Raw genomic sequence first — 26,862 nt, 5'->3', positions numbered from 1 at the left:
AGTTGAACTCTATTTTTTTAATGTCTTGCTCTGTGAAATCCCAGAACCTCAGCATCGCCAGGTCATCAACAAGGTAGCTTTGGGATTCCCAATTTACATCGCAAAAAACATTACAGTTTCTTTTTTAAAGAGACCAGAAATCAGAGAGGTTCAGTAATGAGCCTGAGACCACACAGCTGGAGAATCCAAGCTGGCATTCAAATGCGGCGCTCTCTGGTCTGGAAGCCCAAGATGGCACGATTGCCAATCATCTTCTCCCCACTCCCTGGAGGAAGAATGAGGTCCAGTGCTTGGCTCGAGTGGACCCAAGGTTTAAGGAGATGAGCCCCAAAGAAGGCTTGGTACTCATCCCAGGAAACCTTCTAGTTACTAATCTGTACCTTCATCCTCTGAGGGAACATGGTTAATGCTGGGTCTGGTGCCCCAACAGCAGAGAAAGAGGTACAGGCAACCCTCCACAGCAGGGGAAATACCTGTGCGGTTATTATTAGTCTTGAGAAGGAATTTTATTTAATATCTATGTGGCAGAATTATGGAGTCGCTTTTGCTTCCACTTCAGTGAAAATTCTCTACAGGATGGTAGTGATAACCCAACAGCAGAACTGAAAAGTCAATGCATCCCAGGAAAGCCTCCCTCTGGAGAAGCAGGGCCGTCTTCAGGGATGAGGAGAAATACAGTTGGCCTGGAGTGAAGGGTGAGCTTTCGGCACCAGAGCGGCTGATCTTGCAAGTGGAGGCCGGGGACTCTGACCTTGCCAGGTCTAATGACCAGAGTCACTCTCCTGGAACTCTGGAGGGTGAAGTGTGGCCGTGGGGCTACTCCGAGCCCAGTGGAACATCAAGAAAGAATGAGGTCCCAGACCTGGGAGCCTCTCTGGGGATCCCAGCAGAGTGGGTAAGCTCTGTGCTGTAGGAGAGGGTGTAAGAGTCTTGGTCCAGGAGGAGCTCACTGAGGCGACTAGGTGCAGAGGAAGTTGGGAAAGTATTGATAACGAGGGTTGTAGCTCCTCTTGTTTCTTTTCAGGCAGTAGACGAAATGTTGGTCACAGGCGCAGAGCTGCATCTGGCAGAGGGACCCACGTTCTGCAAACAGGACACCAAATGCAGGATGAGGAAGAAAAGAGATGCTCTGTGACACTGACTCCGGACTTGCTTCAGTCAGGACTTGCTGCTAACCTGAGCAGCCTCCCCAGTCTCCTTCCTGCCCTCAGTCTGATGTGGGAGGCACAGCTTCTACACTGGGGGTGCATAACCTGATGCAAGAGGCACAGCTGCTCCCCAGGGCGAGGTTTCAGCTGAGGGAGACACAGCTCCTGCCCTCAGGGAGTCCCCAGTCTGATGGAGGACACGCATTCCCTCCCCATCAGACTGGGAGCTCCCAGTCTGGTGATGGAGACAGCCCTGGCTCTGGAGGAACTTCAATTCTCATAGAGGAGACACCATCCTCAGATTTAGCTTTGAACTCAGAAGGAGCTGAGCTTGAATCCCGACTCTAGCTGTGTGCACTGGCAAGCCTTTGAGTCTGTTTCCTCATCTGTAAAATGGGGACACTAAAGCCACCCCACAGCAAGCAAAAGGACGTATGGAAAGCACTTAATTCCTAGTACATGCTGAGTCTAAGATGTTTCTGCCCGCCCCCTAGAGGTCAGATACAGCTGCAATAATCCTGCCCCTGTTGCCCCCATCTCTGCCCCGCCAAGACACAGACTGGCTGACCTCTTGGGGCATCTGACCTCAGAGGCAGCAGGGACCCAGGCTCTTCCAGTGGCCTGAATGGAAGCCCCAGCCTTACCACAGGTGACCAGGCCCCATGCAACTCTGTATCTGTACACCTGTGTCAAGACATTGCAGCCTTTTTTCTCCAGCTGTGCGTAGCAGTGGTCATGCATCCAACAGCACCTGTCAATGCAAGAGATTTAGATCCTGAGCAGAAGGGGCCTGTCCCTTGAGCAGAGGCCACCATGGTTGGTGAGGTCTGACCAAGAAAGAGTCTCATAATATGGCTGAGTCCTTCCTGCTCTTCCATTGAGGCTGTCCCACACTTGTACCAGTTCACGGACCGGCTCTTTCCTCCTGGGCCCACAGTGAGACTACACTTCCCAGCCCCCCTTGCAGGTATGTGTGGTCACATGACGAGGCTGGCACCCTGGGAGATGTACAGCACTTCTAGACCTACCCATAAAAACCTCCCACTCTAGGAGACCTTCAAGATGGTGGAGGAGTAAGACATGGAGATCACCTTCCTCCCCACAAATACATCAGAAATACATCTACATGTGGAACAACTCCTACAGAACACCTACTGAACGCTGGCAGAAGATCTCAGACTTCTCAAAAGGGAACAGACACCTTCAGGAGACCTACACACAGAGGCGGGTCCAAATCCAAGCTGAACCCCAGGAGCTGTGCGAGCAAAGAAGAAAAAGGGAAATCTCTCCCAGCAGCCTCAGGAGAAGTGATTAAATCTCCACAATCAACCTGATGTACGCTGCATCTGTGGAATACCTGAATAGACAACGAATCATCCCAAAATTGAGGCGGTGGACTTTGGGAGCAACTGTAGACTTGGGGTTTGCTTCCTGCATCTAATTTGTTTCTGGTTTTATGTTTATCTTAGTTTAGTATTTAGAGTTTATTGTCATTGGTAGATTTGTTTATTGATTTGGTTGCTGTCTTCCTTTTTTTTAATATGTATATATATATTTTTTTCCTTTTTCTCTTTTTGTGAGTGTGTATGTATATGCTTCTTTGTGTGATTTTGTCTGTATAGCTTTGTTTTTACCATTTGTCCTAGGGTTCTGTCTGTCTGTTTTTGTTTTTTGGGTTTTTTTTAGTATAGTTTTTAGCGCTTGTTATAATTCGTGGATTTCTTTTTTGGTTTCGTTGCTCCCTACTTTCTTTCTTTCTTTTTTTTTTCTTTTTTTATTACTTTTTAATTTTTTTATTTTAATAACTTTTTAATTTAATTTAATTTAATTTATTTATTTTTCTCCCTTTTCTTCTGAGCTGTGTGGCTGACAGGGTCTTGGTCTTGGTGCTCTGGCTGGGTGTCAGGCCTGTGCCTCTGAGATGGGAGAACCAAGTTCAGGACATTGGTCCACCAGAGACCTCCCGGCTCCATGTAATATCAAACAGCGAAAGCTCTCCCAGAGATCTCCATCTCAAAGCTAAGACCCAGCTCCAGTCAATGACCAGCAAACTACAGTACTGGACACCTTATGCCAAACAACTAGCAAGACAGGAACACAACCCCACCCATTAGCAGAGAGGCTGCCTAAAATCATAATAAGGTCAAAGACACACCAAAGCACACCACCAGACGTGGTCCTGCCCACCAGAAAGACAAGATCCAGCCTCATCCACCAGAACACATGCACCATTCTCCACCAGGAAGCCTGCACAACCCACTGAACCAACCTTAGCCACTGGGGCAGACACCAAAAACAACGGGAACTACGAACCTGCAGCCTGCAAAAAGGAGACCCCAAACACAGTGAGTTAAGCAAAATGAGAAGACAGAGAATCACACAGCAGACGAAGGAGCAAGGTAAAAACCCACCAGACCAAACAAATGAAGAGGAAATAGGTAGTCTACCTGAAAAAGAATTCAGAGTAATGATAGTAAAGATATCCAAAATCTTGGAAATAGAATGGAGAAAATACAAGAAACATTTAACAAGGACCTAGAAGAACTAAAGAGCAAACACACAATGATGAACAACACAATAAATGAAATTAAAAATTCTCTAGAAGGAATCAATAGCAGAATAACTGAGGCAGAAGAACAGATAAGTGACCTGGAAGATAAAATAGTGGAAATAACTACCACAGAGCAGAATAAAGAAAAAAGAATGAAAAGAATTGAGGGCAGTCTCAGAGACCTCTGGGACAACATTAAACACACCAACATTCGAAGTATAGGGGTCCCAGAAGAAGAAGAGAAAAAGAAAGGGACTGAGAAAATATTTGAAGAGATTATAGTCAAAAACTTCCCTAACATGGGAAAGGAAATAGTCAATCAAGTCCATGAAGTGCAGAGAGTCCCATACAGGATAAATCCAAAGAGAAACATGCTAAGACATATATTGATCAAACTATCAGAAATTAAATACAAAAAAAAATATTAAAAGCAGCAAGGGAAAAACAACAAATAACATACAAGGGAATCCCCAGAAGGTTAACAGCTGATCTTTCAGCAGAAACACTGCAAGCCAGAAGGGAGTGGCAGGACATATTTAAAGTGATGAAAGGGAAAAACCTACAACCAAGAATACTCTACTCAGCAAGGATCTCATCCAGATTCGACGGAGAAATTAAAAGCTTTTCAGACAAGCAAAAGCTAAGAGAATTCAGCACCACCAAACCAGCTTTACAACAAATGCTAAAGGAACTTCTCTAGGCAGGAAACACAAGAGAAGGAAAACACCTACAATAACAAACCCAATACAATTAAGAAAATGGTAATAGGAACATACATATCGATAACTACCTTAAATGTAAATCAATTAAATGCTCCAAACAAAAGACATAGACTGGCTGAATGGATACAAAAACAAGACCCATATATATGCTGTCTACAAGAGACCTACTTCAGACCTAGGAACACATACAGACTGAAAGTGAGGGGATGGAAAAAGATATTCCATGCAAATAGAAATCAAAAGAAAGCTGGAGTAGCAATTCTCATATCAGACAAAATAGACTTTAAAATAAAGACTATTACAAGAGACAAAAAAGGACACTATGTAATGATCAAGGGATCAATCCAAGAAGAAGATATAACAATTGTAAATATTTATGCACCCAACATAGGAACACCTCAACATAAGGCAAATGCTAACAGCCATAAAAGGGGGTATCAACAGTAACACAATCATAGTAGGGGACTTTAACACCCCACTTTCACCAATGGACAGATCATCCAAAATGAAAATAAATAAGGAAACACAAGCTTTAAATGATACATAAACAAGATGGACTTAATTGATATTTATAGGACATTCCATCCAAAAACAACAGAATACACTTTCTTCTCAAGTGCTCGTGGAACATTCTCCAGGATAGATCATATCTTGGGTCACAAATCAAGCCTTGGTAGATTTAAGAAAATTGAAATCATATTAAGTATCTTTTCTGACCACAACGCTATGAGACTAGATATCAGTTAGAGGAAAAAATCTGTAAAAAATACAAACACGTGGAGGCTAAACAATACCCTACTAAATAACCAAAAGATCACTGAAGAAATCAAAGAGAAAATTTAAAAATACCTAGAAACACATGACAATGAAAACACGATGACCCAAAACTTATGTGATGCAGCAAAAGCAGTTCCAAGTAGGAAGTTTATAGCAATACAATCCTACCTCAAGAAACAAGAAACATCTCAAACAAACAACCTAACCTTACACCTAAAGCAATTAGAGAAAGGAGAACAAAAAAACCCCGAAAGTTAGCAGAAGGAAAGAAATCATAAAGATCAGATTAGAAATAAATGAAAAAGAAATGAAGGAAACAATAGCAACGATCAATAAAACTAAAAGCTGCTTCTTTGAGAAGATAAACAAAATTGATAAACCATTAGCCAGACTCATCAAGAAAAAAAGGGAGAAGACTCAAATCAATAGAACTGGAAATGAAAAAGGAGAAGTAACAACTGACTCTGCAGAAATACAAAGGATCATGAGAGATTACTACAAGCAACTATATGCCAATAAAATAGACAAACTGGAAGAAATGGACAAATTCTTAGAAAAGCACAACCTTCTGAGACTGAAACAGGAAGAAATAGAAAATATAAACAGACCAATCACAAGCACTGAAATTGAGACTGCGATTAAAAATCTTCCAACAAACAAAAGCCCAGGACCAGATGGCTTCACAGGCGAATTCTGTCAAACATTTAGAGAAGAGCTAACACCTATCCTTCTCAAAATCTTCCAAAATATAGCAGAGGGAGGAACACTCCCAAACTCATTCTACGAGGCCACCATCACCCTGATACCAAAACCAGACAAAGATGTCACAAAGAAAGAAAACTACTGGCCAATATCACTGATGAACATAAATGCAAAAATCCTCAATACTAGCAAACAGAATCCAACAGCACATTAAAAGGATCATACACCATGATCAAGTGGGGTTTATCCCAGGAATGCAAGGATTCTTCAATATACGCAAATCAATCAGTGTGATAAATCATATTAACAAATTGAAGGAGAAAAACCATATGATCATCTCAATAGATGCAGAAAAAGCTTTTGACAAATTCAACACCCATTTATGATAAAAACCCTCCAGAAAGTAGGCATAGAGGGAACTTACCTCAACATAATAAAAGCCATATATGACAAACCCACAGCCAACATCGTTCTCAATGGTGAAAAACTGAAACCATTTCCTCTAAGATCAGGAAGAAGAGAAGGTTGTCCAGTCTCACCACTATTATTCAACATAGTTTTGGAAGCTTTAGCTACAGCAATGAGAGAAGAAAAAGAAATAAAAGGAATCCAAATCGGAAAAGATGAAGTAAAGCTGTCACTGTTTGCAGATGACATGATACTATACATAGGGAATCCTAAAGATGCTACCAAAAAAATGCTAGAACTAATTAATGAATCTGGTAAAGTAGCAGGATACAAAATTAATGAACAGAAATCTCTTGCATTCCTATACACTAATGATTAAAAATCTGAAAGAGAAGTTAAGGAAACACTCCCATTTACCATTGCAACAAAAAGAATAAAATACCTAGGAATACACCTACCTAAGGAGAAAAAAGACTTGTATGCAGAAAACTATAAGACACTGATGAAAGAGATTAAAGATGATACAAACAGATGGAGAGATAGACCATGTTCTTGGATTGGAAGAATCAGCATTGTGAAAATGACTATTCTACCCAAAGCAATCTACAGATTCAGTGCAATCCCTATCAAACTACCAATGCCATTTTTCACAGAACTAGAACAAAAAATTTCACAATTTGTATGGAAACACAAAAAACCCTGAATAGCCAAAGCAATCTTGAGAAAGAAAAACGGGCTGGAGGAATCAGGCTCCTGGACTTCAGTCTATACTACAAAGCTACAGTAATCAAGACAGTATGGTACTGGCACAAAAACAGAAATATAGATCAATGGAACAGGAGAGAAAGCCCAGAGATAAACCCACGCACATATGGTCACCTTATCTTTGATAAAGGAGGCAAGAATATACAATGGAGAAAAGACCACCTCCTCAATAAGTGGTGCTGGGAAAACTGGACAGCTACATGTAAAAGAATGAAATTAGAACACTCCCTAACACAGTACACAAAAATAAACTCAAAATGGATTAAAGACCTAAATATAAGGCCAGACACTATAAAACTCTTAGAGGAAAACATAGGCAGAACACTCTATGACATAAATCACAGCAAGATCCTTCTTGACCCACCTCCTAGAGAAATGGAAATAAAAACAAAAATAAACAAATGGGACCTAATGAAACTTAAAAGCTTTTGCACAGCAAAGGAAGACATAAACAAGATGAAAAGATAACCCTCAGAATGGGAGAAAATATTTGCAAATGAAGGAATTGACAAAGGATTAATCTCCAAAATTTACAAGCAGCTCACGCAGCTCAATATCAAAAAAACATACAACCCAATCCAAAAATGGGCAGACCTAAATAGACATTTCTCCAAAGAAGATATACAGATTGCCAACAAACACATGAAAGGATGCTCAACATCATTAATCAGAGAAATGCAAATCAAAACTACAGTGAGATATCATCTCACACCAGTCAGAATGGTCATCATCAAAAAATCTATAAACAATAAATGCTGGAGAGGGTGTGGAGAAAAGGGAACCCTCTTGCTCTGTTGGTGGGAATGTAAATTAATACAGCCACTATGGAGAACAGTATGGAGGTTCCTTAAAAAACTAAAAATAGAACTACCATATGGCCCAGCAATCCCACTACTGGGCATATACCATGAGAAAACCATAATTCAAAAAGAGTCATGTACCACAATGTTCATTGTAGCTCTATTTACAATAGCCAGGACATAGAAGCAACCTAAGTGTCCATTGACAGATGAATGGCTAAAGAAGATGTGGCACATATATACAATGGAATATCACTCAGCCATAAAAAGAAACGAAACTGAGTTGTTTGTGGTGAGGTGGATGGACCTAGAGTCTGTCATACAGAGTGAAGTAAGTCAGAAAGAGAAAAACAAATACCATATGCTAACACATATATATGGAATCTAAAAAAATAAAAAATGGTTCTGAAGAACCTAGGGGAAGGACACGAATAAAGACGCAGACATAGAGAATGGACTTGAGGACACGGGGAGGGGGAAGGTTAAGCTGGGACAAAGTGAGAGAGTGGCATGGACATATATACACTACCAAATGTAAAATAGATAGCTAGTGGGAAGCAGCCACAGAGCACAGGGAGATCAGCTCGGTGCTTTGTGACCACCTAGAGGGGTGGGATAGGGAGGGTGGGAGGGAGACGCAAGAGGGAGGGGATATGGGGATATATGTATATGTATAGCTGATTCACTTTGTTATAAAGCAGAAACTAACACATCATTGTAAAGCAATTATACTCCAATAAAGATGTTAAAAAAAAAAACTCCCACTCTGTCCTCCACTCTCTCTCTCTCCATCTCAGCTGGATGGAGATGCCCCAGCCGAGGACTCTGAAGCCATGGGGAAAGTCACAAGACAGGAGAAACCTGGGTCCTGGAATTGATATGTGATTCACATGGTTAAATGAGCAAAAACTAAACTTCAAGTGTGATCGCTGTGGGAAACTGCATTTTTTTTAAATTTAGATTTATAGAAAAATCGAGAAGATTGTACCAAATGCTCCCTTTTACCCCAAACCCAGTTTCCCCTATTATCAACACTTTTTATGAGTATAATATGTTTGTTACAGCTAACAAACCAATACTGATACATTATTAAATAAATGTTAACTAATTAAATAATAATATATCACTATTGATTCATTAATTGTAGAAGTCCATAGTTTCTTTAGATTTTCTTAGTTTTCACCTAAATGTTCTTTTCTATTCCAAGATCAAGTGATGGACACCATGTTACATGTAGTTGTCCTGTCTCTTTAGGCTCCTCTTGTCTGTGGCAGTTTGTCACACTTTCTTTGTTTTTAATGACCTTGACAGTTTTGAGGAATGGTGGTCAAGTCTTTTGTAGGATGCTCTCCTACTAGGATTTCTTTGATGTTTTTGTCATGATAAGATGGGTTTTGGGTTTATTTTGTTGCCCTTGTTGTTCCAGTTTTGGCCACTGGGGGCTCTCCCAGTTGGCTCCTGTGCTCTTTGACATATTCCTATCAATGAGGGGTTTGGTTTGGGTTTGTTTTGTTCGAGCCCTTCCTTAATTTTGGGCAGTACAAAAAGCTCCAGGTTCATCTTGTATATTTCCTGCCCTAGTCCTAGGATCAGCCATCTCTCCAAGGAGCCTCGGTTCCTCTTATTGGAGAATGGTATCAGAAACCAGGTCTGGTCACTAGGTGCTGCTTATTGCTTCTGGGGTACTGTTTCTTTTAGGGCCTCTCAGACGACAGAGCAAAAAAATTATGTGTCTATATTAACCCACGTAATTACACATATCTCTACATATTTTTATATGTAACCATCTGCATCTATATGCTAACTAGGAGTTTATACTGAAGTCTCCAACTCTAATCCATCATCACATAGATCATTCTAGTTTCCTGTCCCTGCTTGTCTGGTCTGTAAACTCCCACTCCAGCAGTGACAAGCTTGGCTCCAACCATCTGCCCTCCATTTGGTTAAGCACCCCCATCCCCTTATACATGTCTAGCTGTATAAGAATTGTTAACCCAGCAGGTTGTATTTTTCAAAGAACAATCTCTCCCATCTCACATGTTCTTCTAGAACATTGCCACTTCCCAATCAAGAGGTGGAAACTAGGCCCCCTCTCTCTTAAAGCCTTTGTGACTGCCTTGACGAAGAGAACAGTGGAAGTGACACAGTAGAATTTCTGAGGCTGGATCATAAAAACGCCATGCTCTTTTGTCATGCCGTTCTGGAACACTCACTCTTGAAACCCAAGAGTCACCGTGCTGTGAGGAAGTCCAGACAACCTTAGAGAGGCTTAAGTTAGAGGAACTGAGGCCCCTGGCCCACAGCCTCAGCTGAGCTCAGCAGACAGCAACAACTTGCCAGCCATAGGAGTAATCATTCTAGAAAGCAGATCATCCAGCCTCAGCGGAGCTGCCCAAGCTGAAGCCAGGTGGAGAAGAGACAAGCCATCCCACCAAGCCCTGCCCAAGTGGCAGAATCTTAGCAAAATAAATGGTTGTCATCGCTTTAAGCTACTACATTTTGGGGTGGTTTGTTATGTAGTGATAGATCAACCGATATATTAGGCACTGAGATTCGGGGAGTTACTAGATGTATCTTGGGCAAGTCAGTTAACCTCTCTGAGACTCAGTTTTCTTATCTATAAAATGGTGCTTTAATACTCATCTTTCAGAATTGATATTGAATTAAATGAGATAATGTGGATACAGAGCCTGAAGCATAAAGGGCAGTTATGACAATTAACTCACCAATCAGTACCATCCTTGGGGGTTCCTTGACCCCCCCAGCCGCAGTAACAGCCATAGAAGCCATAGCTCATCAGGGCGGGCTTCCTAGTCACCTTCTCAATCATCACCCTCAGCTCCAGCAAGCTCCCTGGGACAGCAGGCACACCTGAAAGACAGCCCAGGCAAACCTGCTCCAGCCCCACTTTCCCACATGCTCCCGCCCTTTCTGTCACCTTGAGGCTCGGAGGGACCAATGTGTCCCTTTTTTATCCTCCCCATTCATGGGAGAGGAATGAGAAACGTGAGGGCAAACAGTATAGAGAAGGGATTAGAAGTCTGGACGTGGACGATCCCAGCTCTGCCACTAATTCACAGTATGATGTTGAATAGGTCACTTCATCTCTCGGAGCCTCAGTTTCCTCATCTGCAAAATGCGGGGCGGGGAGAGGGTGCCTAAAATGAACGCCTACCTTTTGGAGATGTCATGAGAGTTGACAAAAGATAAAGTATGTAAATTTCTAGCACAGTGACAGACACATAGTAAGTGACCAAGAAATGTTAGGGATAATGAATATGGTATCTGTATGAAGCAGGCAGACAGGCACTTCCTGTCTCTCCTGATGATACACCCGTCCCTCCCCGCAATTAACACCATCTGGAACAGGAGGCACAGAATCTTAGAGCAGTGTGGGACCCGTAGAGATCGCTGAAGCCAGCTCCCTCATCTTGCAGTTGGGAAACTGTAGCTCAGAGGGGAAGGCGCCTTGCCCAGGGTTTGGCAGTGAGCCAGAGGCGCTCCCCCTGCGCTCTCCCACTCTTCCTGCAGTCTCCAGGGATCTGGCAAGGCATCAGTAGGACAGCCTGTCAGAGGTTGTGTACATGGTGATGGGGCTGCAGGGGAGGCCTAAAGCCAGGCTCCCCCCACGCTGGGCAGTTCCCTCCAGCTGGGAGGTGGCAGCAGGTGGGACGTGTAGAAAACCTGGCCAGGCCTGAGCAGAGAATGCCCAGGAATCGTGGAATGGAATATTTATATAAGGATCTTGTGTTGTGATAGTTTTCTCTTATTTTATTTGGCATCAAAGTAAAAAATCTGCCTCCCATCTACAAGCCCCATGTCTTCCACATGGCACAATCTTTCCATATCCCCTCCTAGAACCCTGCTGCAGCCCAACCGTCGACTATTATTCTGTGTCACAGATGAGGAGACAGAGGCTCGGAGAGCCCAAGGCTCTTGCTGAAATCTACATGGTCAGGGTAGAGCCAAGGTTCAAAATCAGGTCGCCAGGACTTCCAAGACTGGTGTCCTTTCCACTACCTTATTGTTCCTGTGGGGTGAAAGGTCAAAAGTTCAGAGGTCTCGGGGCAAGCACTTACTACAGGCCAGGAACCAAGCCAGTGTGAGGAGGCCCTTCATCTTCAGCGTTCTGGAAAAGAAAACACAGCCCATGACATGTCGATCGGGAGAGGCCCTCATGGCCCATTCAGACCCACTCCTGGCTGGGGAGGGCCACTCCATGGCCCGCCAGGCCCAACCCTCTCATGTTGGGCAGTAAACAGGCAGCAGCAGCTGGAAAAGACGAGGCAAAAACCTCAAGGAGTTGACCCAAGGGGGGTCCCTGGGAGGAGAGGGGCACCCGTGGGTTGTTGTTCCCATTAGAGATGGGAGAGAATTTTCCCATCGCAAATACCCCCAACACAATCGCTCCTTCCTGAAAATTCTTTTTCAATTATATTTTACAGCTGTGTTGGTATAAAAACAAATACAATCCAGGCTGGATTCATTCTTATACGTTCATTATATTATATTATGTTTTCTCCTGATTTTAAAAGAATTTAAAATTAAAACATTTTCATGGGCCCCAGGCACCATGTCTACCTAAAAAAATAAGTCAACCCTGGGTGCTCACAACAGCTCTGAAGGATAGGTATTATTGTTCTGTAGGGGAGCAAAATTTGAACCCCAAAGTGTGTCTCTTTGGCATAAGGATTAATTTAGGCTGATTAATTTTAAGAAACAGAAGATTAGGGAAGTCTCTTTTTACCTCTCCTTTAGCCGCCTCAAGAATTTAGATACAGGGTCTGCTCCTGGCATAGAGCTATTACAGAGGCATCTGCAAGGAATATGGGAATAGTTGTGGTTGGAGAAACTTGACAGGGCCTAGAGACCAGAGTCGACCCTGTGTTCCATTTTCTCTGCAGACCCAGAAAACATTTGCATAACAAACGTTTGCTTTTCCAACTCTATGTGAATTGCCTTCCTCCCCTTGGAAGTCCCAAACCCCTACCCCCAACATCCTCTCTGGTCTTTAGCAGAAGATGGTATTTAAGATAAGGGCTTGGGCCATTTTGGTGAGTTCCTTAGTTTTCCTGGGTCTCTCCCATGTGTACGTGTTATTAAACTTTTGTTTGATTTTCTCCTGTTAGTCTATCTCATGTCGATTTAATTCTTAGACCAGCCAGGAGAACTTAGAAGGGTAGAAAATGTCTTCCTTCCCAGCAGTTCTCATTTTGCCAGTGGAGAAATGGAGGCTCAGAGAGCTCAAACAACCTTCCAGAAGTCACGCAGCTGGTGAAAAGTGGAGGTGAGGTTCAAACCCAAGCCTGGCGCATCCCTCACTGCCTCATACATCCTCCCTTCCTAGAGGGATGTGTTCCCCTTTGAGCCGAGTGGGCTAGGGTCCTTCACATGCTCTACCCCCTGGGCCTGGAGGCCCCAGCTTCCCTCCCCAGCGTCTACCTTTGACAAACGCATGAATCACTAGCCACGAGTCCAAAAAAATCACCCCCAGAAGGCAAGGGACATTCCTTATGTCTCGGGCCAGTGACAGATTCTACCTTGGCCTCTTAGAAGTTCCTTACCAGTGGCTGCCTGCTTCCCTTCCCTCTCTGGATCCCAAAGTCCTCGTTCACCCAGAGCTGCTCAGCTGGCCTACAGTCTGCCAAGATTCCACTCCGATGCCCTGCTGTCTCCGATCCCTGGGTTCCGTGGTCATTCTGCCAGAGCTCTGCCCCGGGCCCCTGGTACCTCCTGAGACCTGGCTCCAAACACACAACCTCCAACTCCCCAGGGCTCCCAGCAGCTGGGCTGGCCTCTCCATGCCATCCTTTGTCCAGCAGCTCCTCTGAGTTCCAAGAACATTCCTGAGGGTTCTGTCTGCCCACAGCCTCCGCTCTGAGGGCTCTAAACAGACAAGGGAAATGACCCTAGACCTTACCCTTCCAAGCCAATCTTCCTCACTGCTTCCTGGAGCTGTGGCAGGAGGAGGACACCAGCTACCATGTACTGGGCACCTAAGACATGCCAGACACCGTCCACTGTCTCCTTAAACCTGCAAATGACCCTAACAGGTGGATACTGTGAAACCTGCTGGCAGTGTCTGCCCTTTAACAGTCATTTGTTGAACCAGAGAATAGCAGTTGTTGACTTTACAGGCAAAGAAATGGAGCCTCAGGAAGGGAAAGTGAGTTGCCCAAGGATTCAGCCCAGGACTGTGAATGTACTCCTTTGACTGACCCTACTCCACTGCTTCTGAACAGCCCCTGTGTACGAATCATCTTGTCCATTTTTCTATATTTCATGACACTTTAACATCTTGGGGACCTTGCCGGGCTGGAAAGAGACAGCCCCTCCAAGACTAGCTAATCCCTAGAAAAAGCAAAAGACTCTCCTGTGACCATGGCTTTCAAGTGCAAACCAACTGATCCTAAACTCCCATGCCCAACCACTTCGTCTATCTCAATTTCACACTCCCAGCCAGTATTTCCCCTGACCTAAATCACCCCAGGGCTGGGGCCAGACCACCAGGGATCACCCCTAGAGCCTGAAGTCCACTGAAATTATTCAAGTTAGCCTGTCCTAAACTGTTTACCCTGCCCTGTCTTGCCTTCGCCACAGAAAACACAATACAAGCTCTGGGCCATGCTTTCCCTCATTTCTTCTGTCTCCCTATCAACCCTGGTGCTTCTCTGTGTGGCCCTGCTAGGTGTGGTGCGCTCCCTTCTCTTGGAAACTGTAACAAACTATCTTTTAAATGCAATCGTCTCCTGATCTGTTGGCTTCACCATACCTGAAGAAAACCAAAATCCCAGGTGCACATTAGATCATCTTGGGACATGGCTGTTGGTGTAAGGGAGCAGTGCCAGGTCCCACACAGAGGAGTCTGAAGGTGCACAAAAGAAGTTTCACAGAGGATGTGGCAGAGGCATTGAAATAGCTGCTCTGGAGGCCAGGAAAGTGGACCATCAATGGATCCCAAAGCAGGCTCCCAGCAGAAGGATGTGGGGTTGGCTATTTTTATCAAGCAACCATGGAGGAGAATGAGCGAGGCCAAGAGATAATTGTGGAGTGGGGTACAGGCTGCGGTAATGTGAGGTGGGGAGAGTGGGGACAGACAGCCTGACAGAAGCATGGAAACAGGGGGGCCGGGCAGTGGCCGGGTCACTGGGGAGACGGGTCCTCCAAGTCTACATACAGCGGACCCCTGCTCCCAGGATCACCCCCCATCCCAGTTCATGTCTCCTAGATGGAAATGATCAACAGCACCAAGCCCCCACTATACAGAAGGTGCTATTGAGAACACCCCCCGAAATCTGGGGGAGGCCATGGGGGGCCAGGGGTCTCCTCTCACAGCCCCCTCCCTCTATACGCCCTGACCCCACCCGCCTCGGGCAAGGCAGCCCCCAGAATGAGATTCCTCACCAGTGACACCTTCTCTCTGTCCTCGGTCTGGAGTAGAGGCAGGAGCTGGGCCCAGCTGGTTTTAAGGGCCTCCCTGCCCACCTCTTACACCCCACCTGGGCCAGCTCCAGGATTCATGGAAACTCCCACAGAAAGCCTTACTTCACCCCTCAGGACCGCTGGGGATATTTTTCCTGTCTGCGCTCAGAAGTAGCTATTTCCTGAAGCACATCAGACGCCTGGGAGGCTTTCAGGAGAGACACAGAGGAGGGAATAACCACAGTCAAGGTTATTCTCCATCGATGGCCCATTTTCCCTGACACACACCCTCTCAACACACAATTTTCTGAGAAGATGTGGGTGTGAGCTCCTTCCTCTCCTCGCTCTTGACTTCCTTTTCCCTCCCCCTCCCCTCACGGCAGTATCAGAGAGAAGCCCCTCCTTGGGCCCTGATGAACCCTTCTCTTCCCAGGACCTAAGCACCAGGCACCCGTAGGAACGCTGTAAATTCATTTTGATACGGAAAGTACTTATCGAGTGTCTAATCCCTGCCAGGTTATTGCTGGGGATTCGCTGTGAATAGGACAGCTTCTCTTCTGGTTGGGAAAACAGATAGTAAAGGCATCAAATAAATATACAGTATGTCCAAGGGCAACAGCTGCTGTGGGGAAAAGTCCTCTCTGTTCTGCATTTTCATTTCTTTTTCTCAACCAGTTCCTTCCTCTGCCTACAGGTATATACAAGCTTCACCATCCTAAACCAAACAAAAGGAAGCCAAAAAAAAAAAAAAAAAAAGGAAAACATTCCTTGCCTCTGCTGACCTCTCTCCAGCTTTCTTTTTCCTCTAAAAGCTAAAATTCAGGACAGAGACACCGACTCATGCCCATCACCCACTCTCTTCTGAACCCCTTGCTGCCTACCTTTTGTTGCATCCCTAAGCCGGCTCTCAGGGATCCCCCAAAGCCTGGCATTGCCCAAGCTCGGGCTTCTCTTGAACACTCCATCCCACCGACCACCTCCTCCTTCTTGAAACTCTTTCCCTCTGGCCTTCAAGAGGCCAGAGTCTGCCATCCGTCCTCCTGCGGCTCACCCCCCATCTTTGTTGACCCCCAAATGCAGATGTTTTCAAGGGACCTGCTCCTCCCTCTCTACCCCTCTCTCAGGGTGAGTTCTCCATGTACAGGGATTTAGGTCTTATTTCTAGGCAGATGTCCCGAGATATCCCAGGTCAAGCAGTGTCTGGCACTAACTCTCACTCAACAATAAACTTTCAGCCCAGGGCAACAATAAACTCCCAGCCCAGCCCTTGGAAATGCTTTGCTTGTCCTACCAAGTGACTTTAAAAAATGGAATTAGTAGCTTATGTATAAATGTGAAGAGATCTCAGACTGAAATCCAAATTTCCAGCTTCTCTGTGAAAGATCTGGCTCTGGAGTTGAGAAGTAGCTACACGCAAAGACGGCACATATGTTTAGCTTTGCCCTGGTCTTCCTCGTTCCTTCTGCTCACGCTGCCTTATTGTGGCTTTCTGCCTGGAGGGCTCTCTAGTGGACTGCCATAGAACTCAGTCTTGAGTTCGATCCTCTCCACGTGTTCATCAGTAACGGGACAGGGAGTGCCTTGAGAGCAGAAAACATCTCTTCCGCAAACTCGTGTTTGAAGTGCTCAGCTCAGAGCCTAGCCCATAGTAGTTGCTCAGTAAATGTCGTATAAGCACATTAAAGGAACCCATCCCAGGATGAAGAGGTCACTGAGGGCTTTCTAGAAGAGGAGGCACCTGGACTGAATCTCTAAAAGTAGGTTGGAGAAATTGGAACCCTTGTGCACTGTTGGTAGGAATGTAAAATGGTACAGTTGCTGTGGAAAACAGTATATGGCAGTTCCTCAAAAATTAAAAGTAGAATTACTATACAACCCAGCAATTCCACTTCTGGATGTGTTCCCAAAAGAACTGAAAGCAGAGTCTCAAAGAGATAATTGTACATCCATTATGATAGCAGCATTCTTCACATAGCTAAAACATGGAAGCAACCCAAGCGTCCACTGACAGGTGAATGCATAGGTAAAATGTGGGTGTGTACATACAATGGAATAGTATTCAGCCTTAAACAGGGAGGGAATTCTGAAATAATCCAGTCACAAAAAGACATAGACTGGGCTTCCCTGGTGGCACGGTGGTTAAGAATCTGCCTGCCAATGCAGGGGACACAGGTTCGAGCCCTGGTCCGGGAAGATCCCACATGCCGCGGAGCAACTAAGCCCGTGCACCACAACTACTGAGCCTGCGCTCTAGAGCCCACAAGCCACACTACTGAGCCCGCGCGCCGCAACAAAGAGTAGTCCCCGCTCACCGCAACCAGAGAAAGCCCGTGCGCAGCAACAAAGACCCAATGCAGCCAAAAATAAAATAAATTGATGAAAAAAAAAAAGACTATATGATTCTATTTACATGAGATAATTAATCAACATCATAGAAACAGAAAGTAGAATAGTGGTTGCCAGGGGCTGGGGGAGGGAGAATGGGAAGTTAATGTTTAATGGATGCAGAGTTTTAGTTTTATAAGATGAAAAGAGTTATGAAGATGGTTGGTGGTAATGGTTGCACGACACTATAAATGTAGTTAATGCCACTGAACTACATACTTCAAATGGTTAAGATGGTAAATTTTAGGTTATGTGTATTTTACCACAATTTTTAAAAATGAAAAAAAAAAGAGAGAGAGAGAGAAAGTGGATTGGAGTTCACCAGGACAAGAATGTGAGGAAGGGCATTCAGGTAGAAGGAATAACACATGCAGGTCTCATAGGCATGAATTATAAAGGCTCATTCAGGGAACTGCAAACAGATGAGGGAGCTGAGGGTGTTAGGCAGCGATATTCTAGTAAATATTTAATAAATGACTCTCCAGGGGGGTAAAAAGCCCTGATTTTTAACATTTGCCAATTTCTGTGGTGTAAATACTATCACCCTGAGCAATTTCATGCAACTAACATCATGTCACTGAATGCAGAGCTGGGAACACACACTTACCAGGCAAGGATGCTTGGTAGCAAAGAGCCTGCGTTCTGGAAGTGCTATTTATTAGCTGTGACCTCGGGCAAGTGCTCTGTTCCTCAGTTTACCCACCTGAATAATGGGGTGAATCATTTTACCTGCCTCATCCCTATGTTCTGAGTTGATACATGGCAGGCATTTAGAATTGTGTTAGCACATAGTAAAGGCTCAATTCATGTTTGCTATTTTTCCTAGGGAAGACGGACATGCGAGCTCTTGACTTCTCAGAAAAGGGGACCTTCTCTACGTGTATAGTAGGCATTTAGGAATGGTGGGAAAGGCTAGCTGAAGAGATGCAACTGGGTGTGTCAACAAAGAACCTTGGGTGTCAGGCTAAGGAGTTTTACTCTTCTGCTGAGTGTCCCAGAATGACCTCGATCAATAGCAAGATGATGTGACTTCAATAAGAAGAGACTGAATAGGTCTTATCCTAAGATCCCCAAAACTGAAGCACACAAGGACAGCGGTGGGTGACACAGCTCAGCAATCATACGTATGACCCCCAAGCCTGGTATCAGTCAGATCACAAAAGCAACAGCTGTGTCGGCAGTGACGGCAGGAGTGGGTGCCCAGAATGAGGTCCTAGCTGACCTTACCTGGAGGGGAGTGCCTGTTCCTGAGCCCCATCTCCAGGAGGGCTTCTTGAAAACTGGGGGTGTCTGGGTCACAGGATGCCTGTCAGATAGACGGAATGGGGGCCGACTGGTGTTTGGAAGGGGGTTTGGGGTACCCAGCCTCTGTCTCCAAACTTCTGAAGGATATTCAGGGGTAAAAAGCATAGTTGTCCCCCATGGCTCCACTGCAGACCTGGCCCCAAGCGTGGGCGCTCCACGGAGTCAGCTTCGAGCTACAGCCAAGAACGTTTTTTCTAGCAACTCCATTGTCCTGGGGAAATAATGCGCTGTCTTGGGAGTGGTGACTTTCCTATCCCCAGGGGCACTTTTTATTTACCACTTTTTAGGAACAGAAATGGAGTAGGGGCAGGGGGGACGGAGGGGGTGAGTCACGCCCTCGCTTGACTTCACAGGAAAAGGAGCTTTCTTTAGGTGTTGGGAACACGAGAGCCTCATCAGAAACACATGAAGTCAGTTATGCCAGTTACGAAGATTAGGTTCATAGGTTTGTAAAAGTGTAGAAAATATATTACATTTTACCAAGATTAAAAAAAAAAAAAAAACCAGAAAAATCAGGAGTCCTTCAGTTGCTCTATGGCATGGAGAAAGCTGTCAAATATTCTATGCTCCCCACCTTCTTGGGTGTCCTGCCCCAACATTGATTCACGCCCAAGTCATGTCCAGGGATGTTGGGAAGAGCAACGTCTATTAAGTCGGACACGGGCTGGATGAGCTCCAGGTCCGACATTCTGTGACAGTGGGTGCTCTCATGTTAGCGTGTTCTTGAACATTCCAAGCTTTTCTACTGAGGATTTTGGCACTTGCTGCTCCCCCTGCCTAGAATACTAATACTTAGCAAGACATGGTGCTCTTCATTCCTAATCCTCTAGGTCTCATCTTAAACGACACCTCTTCCAGGAAGCCCTCCCTGACCATCTACCCAAGGTAGCTCCTCCTCCTCCCATTAATCCCATATCACTGTTTTCCCCCTGCACAGCACTTACCACCATCTTTTTTTTTTTTTGATGTTGTATGCAGTATATTATTCAACAAAGTTTTTTTCTCCTTCTGCAAATATACAGATGATTTATCTACTTAGGTACAAATGATGAAAATTCTATATAGTTGAAATGATTTCATATGCAGTGATCATATTCCTCAAGACTAAACCAACAAATCATAGAAATATTCTGACCCAACTCAACAAACTACTAAATTGGATTTTTTTCCGTTTATAAGCATTTGACAATTATCAACATTCAGCTAACTTTAACTTTTCCCATTAACCTAGCCAAGCCTAAGTAATTTAGCGATTTCTCATGCCCATTTTACCTTTCTACAACTCGACAGCCTTCACAGCACTTTGACATCATCTTTCATTCTCTTTGATGTATTTCTTTACTTGTTTATGACGTCCGTCTCCTACCCCTTCCCCTAGAGAGCAGGAAACTTGTCAGTCTCGCTCTTCATCACATTATCAGCCACTAGCGCAAAGCCTAATACATATTCGGTGGTTGATACTTATTTGTGGAGTAACAGCAATTGGATTGGTAAACCAATTAAGCCCGGAGCGAGTAGCAGCCTCACTGGATTTCAGCCATTCTGTAGGTTGGCAGTTTGCTCTAAAGACGCACGCAGCCAGCCCAGTCTTGGTCTCAGTCTATTGGTACATATGTAACAGGCTCAAGTTCAACTTTCACCAAAACTTTTGCTAAAAGTGCAATCCAAACACCTACTTGGTAGCAAGGACATGTTTTGCTTTATCTTTGAAAAATCAATTCAACTGTTCGTTCTTGGGAAACATTCCCTGAACTAGTCTTCCTTTCTGACTCTGTTTCTGTTGGTCCCTCCATCTGGAATGTTCTTCACTCTCTTTTTCACCTGGTAAAAGCCTACTGTTCTTCCATGCAGTAATGCCACCTCTTTTTTGGAGGCAGGAGAAACCCCAGAACAACCTATGGCTCTGACTGGCGAGATCCAAGACCTAAGAGCAAAGCTTCTAGGCTCGTGATCCTGAGATACTCACGATTCCAGGCCAATCCGCTTGTCTTCAACCCCAGTCCAACCCAGCAACCATTTCCTGAGCAAGTCCTGTGGACAGAGCTGCAGTGAGGCACTAAGGAAACAGACGCAAAGCGAAATCAAGAGATGGTGATCCGGCGCCTGTCTGTTAGCACGGGGGAGATGAGAACAGGTCTTTAGAATGCCCACGGCACCTAGAAGGACGTTTGAACTCCTTCCCAGCGCTTAAGAGGAGGAGCCGCCTCTTCCAGACGCCGCCCTGATATCTGCCTGGCAGAGTTCATGGCCTCCCCTTCTGTTCCTGGGTCAATCGGCCTCACCTCTATGACAGCACGGGTCACAAGCTGCCAAAGTCAGAGTACCTGCCTCCCCCGCAGGTACGTGGCCGATCATGACCTGCTGCCGCGCCTCTCCAGGCTTGCCTTGGACCCACCCACGCCTCTCCAGGCTTGCCTTGGACCCACACACAACCCAGCGCTCTGCTGGGAAGAAGACTGATGCCAACCCCTTCCAGTTCTCAGACACACCGTCTTGTGCTCTCTCTCTCTCTCTCTCCACCCCCTACTTGCCTCCCTCTCTCTCTTTTTTCCTCCTTCCCTTTCTTCTTTTACTCCCCCCACTTTCTTCTCTTCCTCTATTCCTTCTCCTCTTTCTAGACTTAACATGCTTAGCATTCAGTAACTATTTTGTGAGCACCTACTATGTGCCAAGCTCTGTTCTGGGGAAAAGCAATGAACAAAACAGATGAGAACTCCACGCTCATGGCCCCCATAGACCTTGCATTCTGGTGGGAGCAGACAGAAATAGACAAGTCAATAAATAAAATATATAGAGTTTGGCAGGTGTTGATAAACGCTATGGAGAAAAATCGGGAAAGGAGGAGAGTGGTATGTGTGTGTGTCTGTGTGTTGTGGGGAGGAGGGTTGATGGTGGGAGCAGCCAGTTTAAATAGGGTGGCCAGGAAACATCTCAGGGCAGAGGGGACATGAAGGAGGGGAGGGAACAGGCTATGGGGACACCCTGGAGAAGAAGCCTCCAGGCAAAGGAAGTACAAAGGTCCTGGAACAAAAGCATATCTATGAGTTGGAGAAATAATAAGGAACTTAGGTCTACCTTTGCCAAAAAGCCTTCTTCTGGACCCATCGTCCTGCCCCAAACTGGATAAGTTCTGCTTCTCTGTGTTCTCCCAGCAGCCTGTGAGCTCCCACATCATAGCACCAATCACAGTACATTACAACGTCTCCCCACCAGACAGGGAGCAACTTGGGGACATTGGACTTTCCAGCACCCAGCATAGGGCTTAATACATATTTATTGACTGTCTAACTGAATCAATCAATGAATAAACAAACTAGGCTATGAATCCTTGGGGGTGTCTCATCCATCTCTACCCCTGGCAGCATCTAGTACACAGTATGGCACAGATTGGGCCCTAGAAAAAAAAAAGTTTGTTGAATGACTAATAGAAATAGCTAATGCTTATTAAGCACAGACACCATGCTAAGTTCTTTATGTGGCTTATCCCATTTATCCTTAAAGTGATCCTATGAGGGAGGCACTACTGTCAGATGCAGTTTGCAGATTAGAACAGCGAGGCTCAAAGGAAAAGAAATGACTCACCCAAACCAGACAGCTGGTAAGTGGCAAAGCTCTGAGTTGAACCTCATTAGTTTGACTCCCAAGGCCATGTCTGCTCAGCCCAAAGCTAAACTGCTTTCCAGAGAAGAGGGCCTGGGAGTGGAGGGAGGGAGGGGTAGGGAGAGATAGAGGAAAGGAGAAGAAAGTTCTCCCTACACGGGCCAAGAACAGCATCTTCCGCATCTCTGTACTCCTTTCCACATGTACCAAAGTGTATGGCATATAGAGGATTGTAGTAAAAGTTAAGGCATATTAAGTAGATGTTGACGATTCCTTTTCCCAAAAAGGAATAGTTTTGTGTGGTTTAAGTTAAAGAGAAATTCCGGCCAGGCCTCAGATTAACATGAACAGAAGTCGCAACTTGAATCCTACGGATAACCCTGCCCAGCTTTGCCCCTAATCTTAGGAATGATCTTCTGGGTAACCTCCATCTCCCTTCAGGTGTGGTCTTACCTCTCTAAGAATGACACAGTTCACAGGGTTTGACACATTCTGGGTAAAGGACCCTGCAGCCCGAGGGATCTCCTCTTACAGGGCCTGTGCCTTGCCCACCCCTCCCAGGGCCCCCTCTTTGGCTTCCTGGACCCCATCTTCTCCAGTCTCACCCACTCCGGCTGGTTGGCCTGCAGCCTCCATGCCCACAACTGACCTCTCTGGCCTGTCCTCAGCTCCTGCTCCCACAAGCCGCGTCATCGGGCAGAGCCTGGAGCCCCAGGCCCTGCTGGCTCCCCTCCTCCAGCCACAACATTGGGGTCCACGGCTGCGGATCCCAGTGGATTCTAGGCCTCCAGAATCTTAAAGTCGTGAATGAGAACGAGTGGTGAAGACAGGCCTGGAGGTGGTGAGGAGGAACTTCTGCCCAGACCCAGCCGGGCATCTGCCTGCTCAGCCCACAGCTGCCCTGGCAGGTGCAGGAAGTCCAGCAAAAAGCCTGGAGCCTGGAACTGGCTCTCCTGCCAAACAAGCCTGGGCACTCACCCAGAGAATTTCAATGAGGGTGAATGTGAGTCCTGAATTATCCAGGTCACAGCCTTAGCCGGCTTCACAGGCTTTGCTAATCTCCTCAAGCCTGGAGAGATCACCCGCCCCCCCCGCTCCCCACCTCAGTCCTGAGCTCAGAACTTTCTTAAGGATCCGACAGTCTGCTAAGTAACTCGACTATTTTAGTCCCTGGGGTCTTCAGTCTTGACGGAGGCAGAGGCCTGAACACAGAGCCTGGGGATGGGATGCCTAGGAAAACAGATGGGGAGGAAGGTGGTCAGAGGCGGAGGTCCTGGAGCCTCAGGGAAGCAAATGTACTTCTGGAAGTGAGTTCTGAGAGTGGGGACCAGTGGCCAGAAATCACGTGGTGTCATTCATTTCTGAATACCTACCATCATTATATCCTGAATACCTACTGTGTGCCAGCTACTGGGCTGAGAGGCAGGTACAGAGATGAATAATGGAGGGGGTGGTGTGGGAAGGTCCTTGCTCTCAAGGAGCTCAGAGTTTAATGATGGAGACAGCGCAGGAATGAGCACACCACCAAAAACACTGCAGAAGTGCCGGGATAGATATGCCCAGAGCAGCAGCGGGGAGAGGGAGGCCCTGCCCAGCCAGCACAGGCTGGGGACTAATAACTCAGCAGCCACAATCATGATGGTAGAATTAACATTTGTGAGTACTTACTGTGCACCCTGCTAAGCGCAACACATGATTTATCCCGTCTAACATAGGCATTAACTCCGTGGGGGAAAGGGCCATTCAGACAGCGGTCCAGGAACTTGGCCAAGGTCACACAGCTAACCAGAGCCTCCCATGAGCTTAGAAGGACCCTTTATTCAGATTGGCAGGCCCTGGTTTGACTGGTATAGTCCTTGACACAATACAGATACTGTCTTTTTTTTTTCTCATCATCAGAGTGGGAGATAAAAGCCTTAAAAAACAATCCAGAAATGTATAAAGTAAAAAGTGAATCATAATCCACCCAAGATAACCACTTTTCAGAATGATTTCTATTCTTAAGAATAATATTTAAAATAACCCTGATTAAAAATAATTTTTATCTCTTTCTTTGAGATTTTGTCCATATTGGCTTTCTTTTTTTTTAAGAAAAGAATTAAAGCCTTAAAGATTGAATTGGAATTCTTCCTTGGCCCTTCTTCTGCCCTATTTCCAGGCTTCCTTCCCTATCCACAGATAAACAAATCATGAAATTAATGTGTATCCACAGAATTAATAACATTATTTCCTGGTTTTTATTTCTACACAAATGGAATAATAGTGAACTTAACATCTTGCAAGTTGCTTTTTTCACTCTATCCACATTGATCCCTATACAACTGATTTAAGGTATATAATGAAAAAGGCAATGTTGGGTAATAGACTATCCACATTTTTTCTTAAAATTTTATTTTGAAAAATTTGAAATCGACAGAAAAGTTGCAAGATTCATGTAATTAATACTCATAAATCCTTCAATTCACCAATTGTTGACATTTTGCTATAATTGCTTTACTTCTCTCTCACACACACACATTTGAGGGTAAGTTGCAGAGATTTCATTCTAAATAATTCAGGATCTATCGTCTAAAGATAGACATTCTCTTACATAACTAACACAGTTATGACACTCAAGAAACTTAACATTGATAGAATACTATTATCTAGTATACATTAAAAATGTTTAATATCCAGTTTTCCCCTGTTGTCTCAATAATGCTCTTTATAACCAATTTTTTGATTTTTTTTCAATCCAGAATCCAAACAAGAATCAAGCATTGCATTTAGTTGCAATCCGTTGTGCCTCTTTGGTAATCTTTCATCTAGAATATTCCTCAGTCTTTTTTGTTTGCTTGTGTTTATGACATTGACATTTTTGAATCCAGACCAGCTGTCTTACAGAATCCCCCTCCATTTGGATTTGCCTGATTGTTTCCTCATGGTTAATCAGGTTAAACATTTTTGATAAGAATACTACATAGGTCAGGTGGGGAGTGAGTATGGTATGAGGTAGGAATTCCATATCTCTGTAGGGAAGGTTGATGATTTCAATACCTTTTGTCAAACAGTACAATCTTTCCCTTCCGATTTTAATGCTCCCTCTATCACCTAAGTTTCCACCTATGCTTAGATCTGTTTCTGAGCTTGCTTTATTTTACTTTGATCTATTTGTCTACACTTGCCCTAATATCACTCTGCCCAATTACTATGGCTTTTTAAGTCTTCATATATACTAAAGACATCTCTCTTCTTCCTCCTTCTTCTTTAGAAATGTTTTGGCTATTTTTAAACACTTATTCCTCCTCATGAATTTTAGAATCAGTTTTCAAGTTCTATGACAACTCCCATTGGAATTTTTATTGGAATTTCATTGAATTTTGTAGATGATGTAATGATATTTAGTCTTGCTAACCCTGAACATGACATGGTCTTACTCTCCATTTACTTAGGTCTTCTTATATGTCCTTCAATAAGGTTTTATGATTTTTCTTCCATACAGTTAGATACTATTCAGCAACAAAAGACATGAACTATCAGGCCTCAAAAAGACATGGAGGAACCTTAAAAGTATATTACTAAGTAAAAGAAACCAATCTGAAAAGTCTACATACTATATGATTCCAACTATATGACATTCTGGAATAGGCAAAACTATTAAGAGTAAAAATATCTCTGGTTGCCAAGAGTTTGGGATGGGGAGAGCACATGAGTAGGTGAAACACAGGGGGATCCTTAGGGCAGTGAAACCATTCTGTAAAATACAGTGATGATAGATACATGACATTACCCATTTGTCAAAATCCAGAGAATATACAACACAAAGACTCAACCTGAATGCAAACTATAGATGTTAGTTAATAATAATGCATCAATATTAATTCATTCATTGTAAGAGATGTATCACACTAATGTAAGATGTTAATAGTAGGGGGAACTATGTCTGTGTCCAGGATGGGAGGAAGCTTATGGGAATTCTGTACAATTCTTCTGTAAATCTAAAACCGTTCCTAAATACAAAAACAAAACCAAAGTTTATTAACTTATAAAGAACTGTTATTGCAATATGTGCTTTTACATGATTATATACATTCTTTTTTAAACATTGAAATACAGTTGATGTACAATATTACATTAGTTTCAGGTGTATTATATAGAGATTTGACATTTGCATACATTATAAAGTGATCACCATGATAGATCTAGTAACCATCTGTCCCCATACAAAGTTATTATGATATTATTGACCATATTCTTTATGTTGTATGTTACATCCCCATGGGTTATTTATTTTATAA

At 44.4% G+C, this 26,862-nt stretch overlaps 1 protein-coding gene across 1 annotated transcript; it reads right to left on the bottom strand.

Annotated features, from left to right (window-relative positions):
* Positions 1-580: 580 nt before the first annotated feature.
* PLA2G5 (phospholipase A2 group V) lies at positions 581-23,472 on the bottom strand. The gene is made up of 5 exons (XM_059895318.1): positions 23,235-23,472; positions 11,953-12,002; positions 10,600-10,744; positions 1,793-1,899; positions 581-1,083 (listed from the first exon to the last, which is right to left on the bottom strand). The coding sequence occupies exons 1-5, from the start codon at positions 23,276-23,278 to the stop codon at positions 959-961; spliced, it is 471 nt and encodes a 156-aa protein (XP_059751301.1). The 5' UTR covers positions 23,279-23,472; the 3' UTR covers positions 581-958.
* Positions 23,473-26,862: the final 3,390 nt, after the last annotated feature.

The sequence above is a fragment of the Balaenoptera ricei genome, chromosome 1 (assembly GCF_028023285.1).
Source record: "Balaenoptera ricei isolate mBalRic1 chromosome 1, mBalRic1.hap2, whole genome shotgun sequence".
Taxonomy (NCBI): domain Eukaryota; kingdom Metazoa; phylum Chordata; class Mammalia; order Artiodactyla; family Balaenopteridae; genus Balaenoptera; species Balaenoptera ricei.
This window is presented reverse-complemented; position numbering and strand designations above follow the sequence as displayed.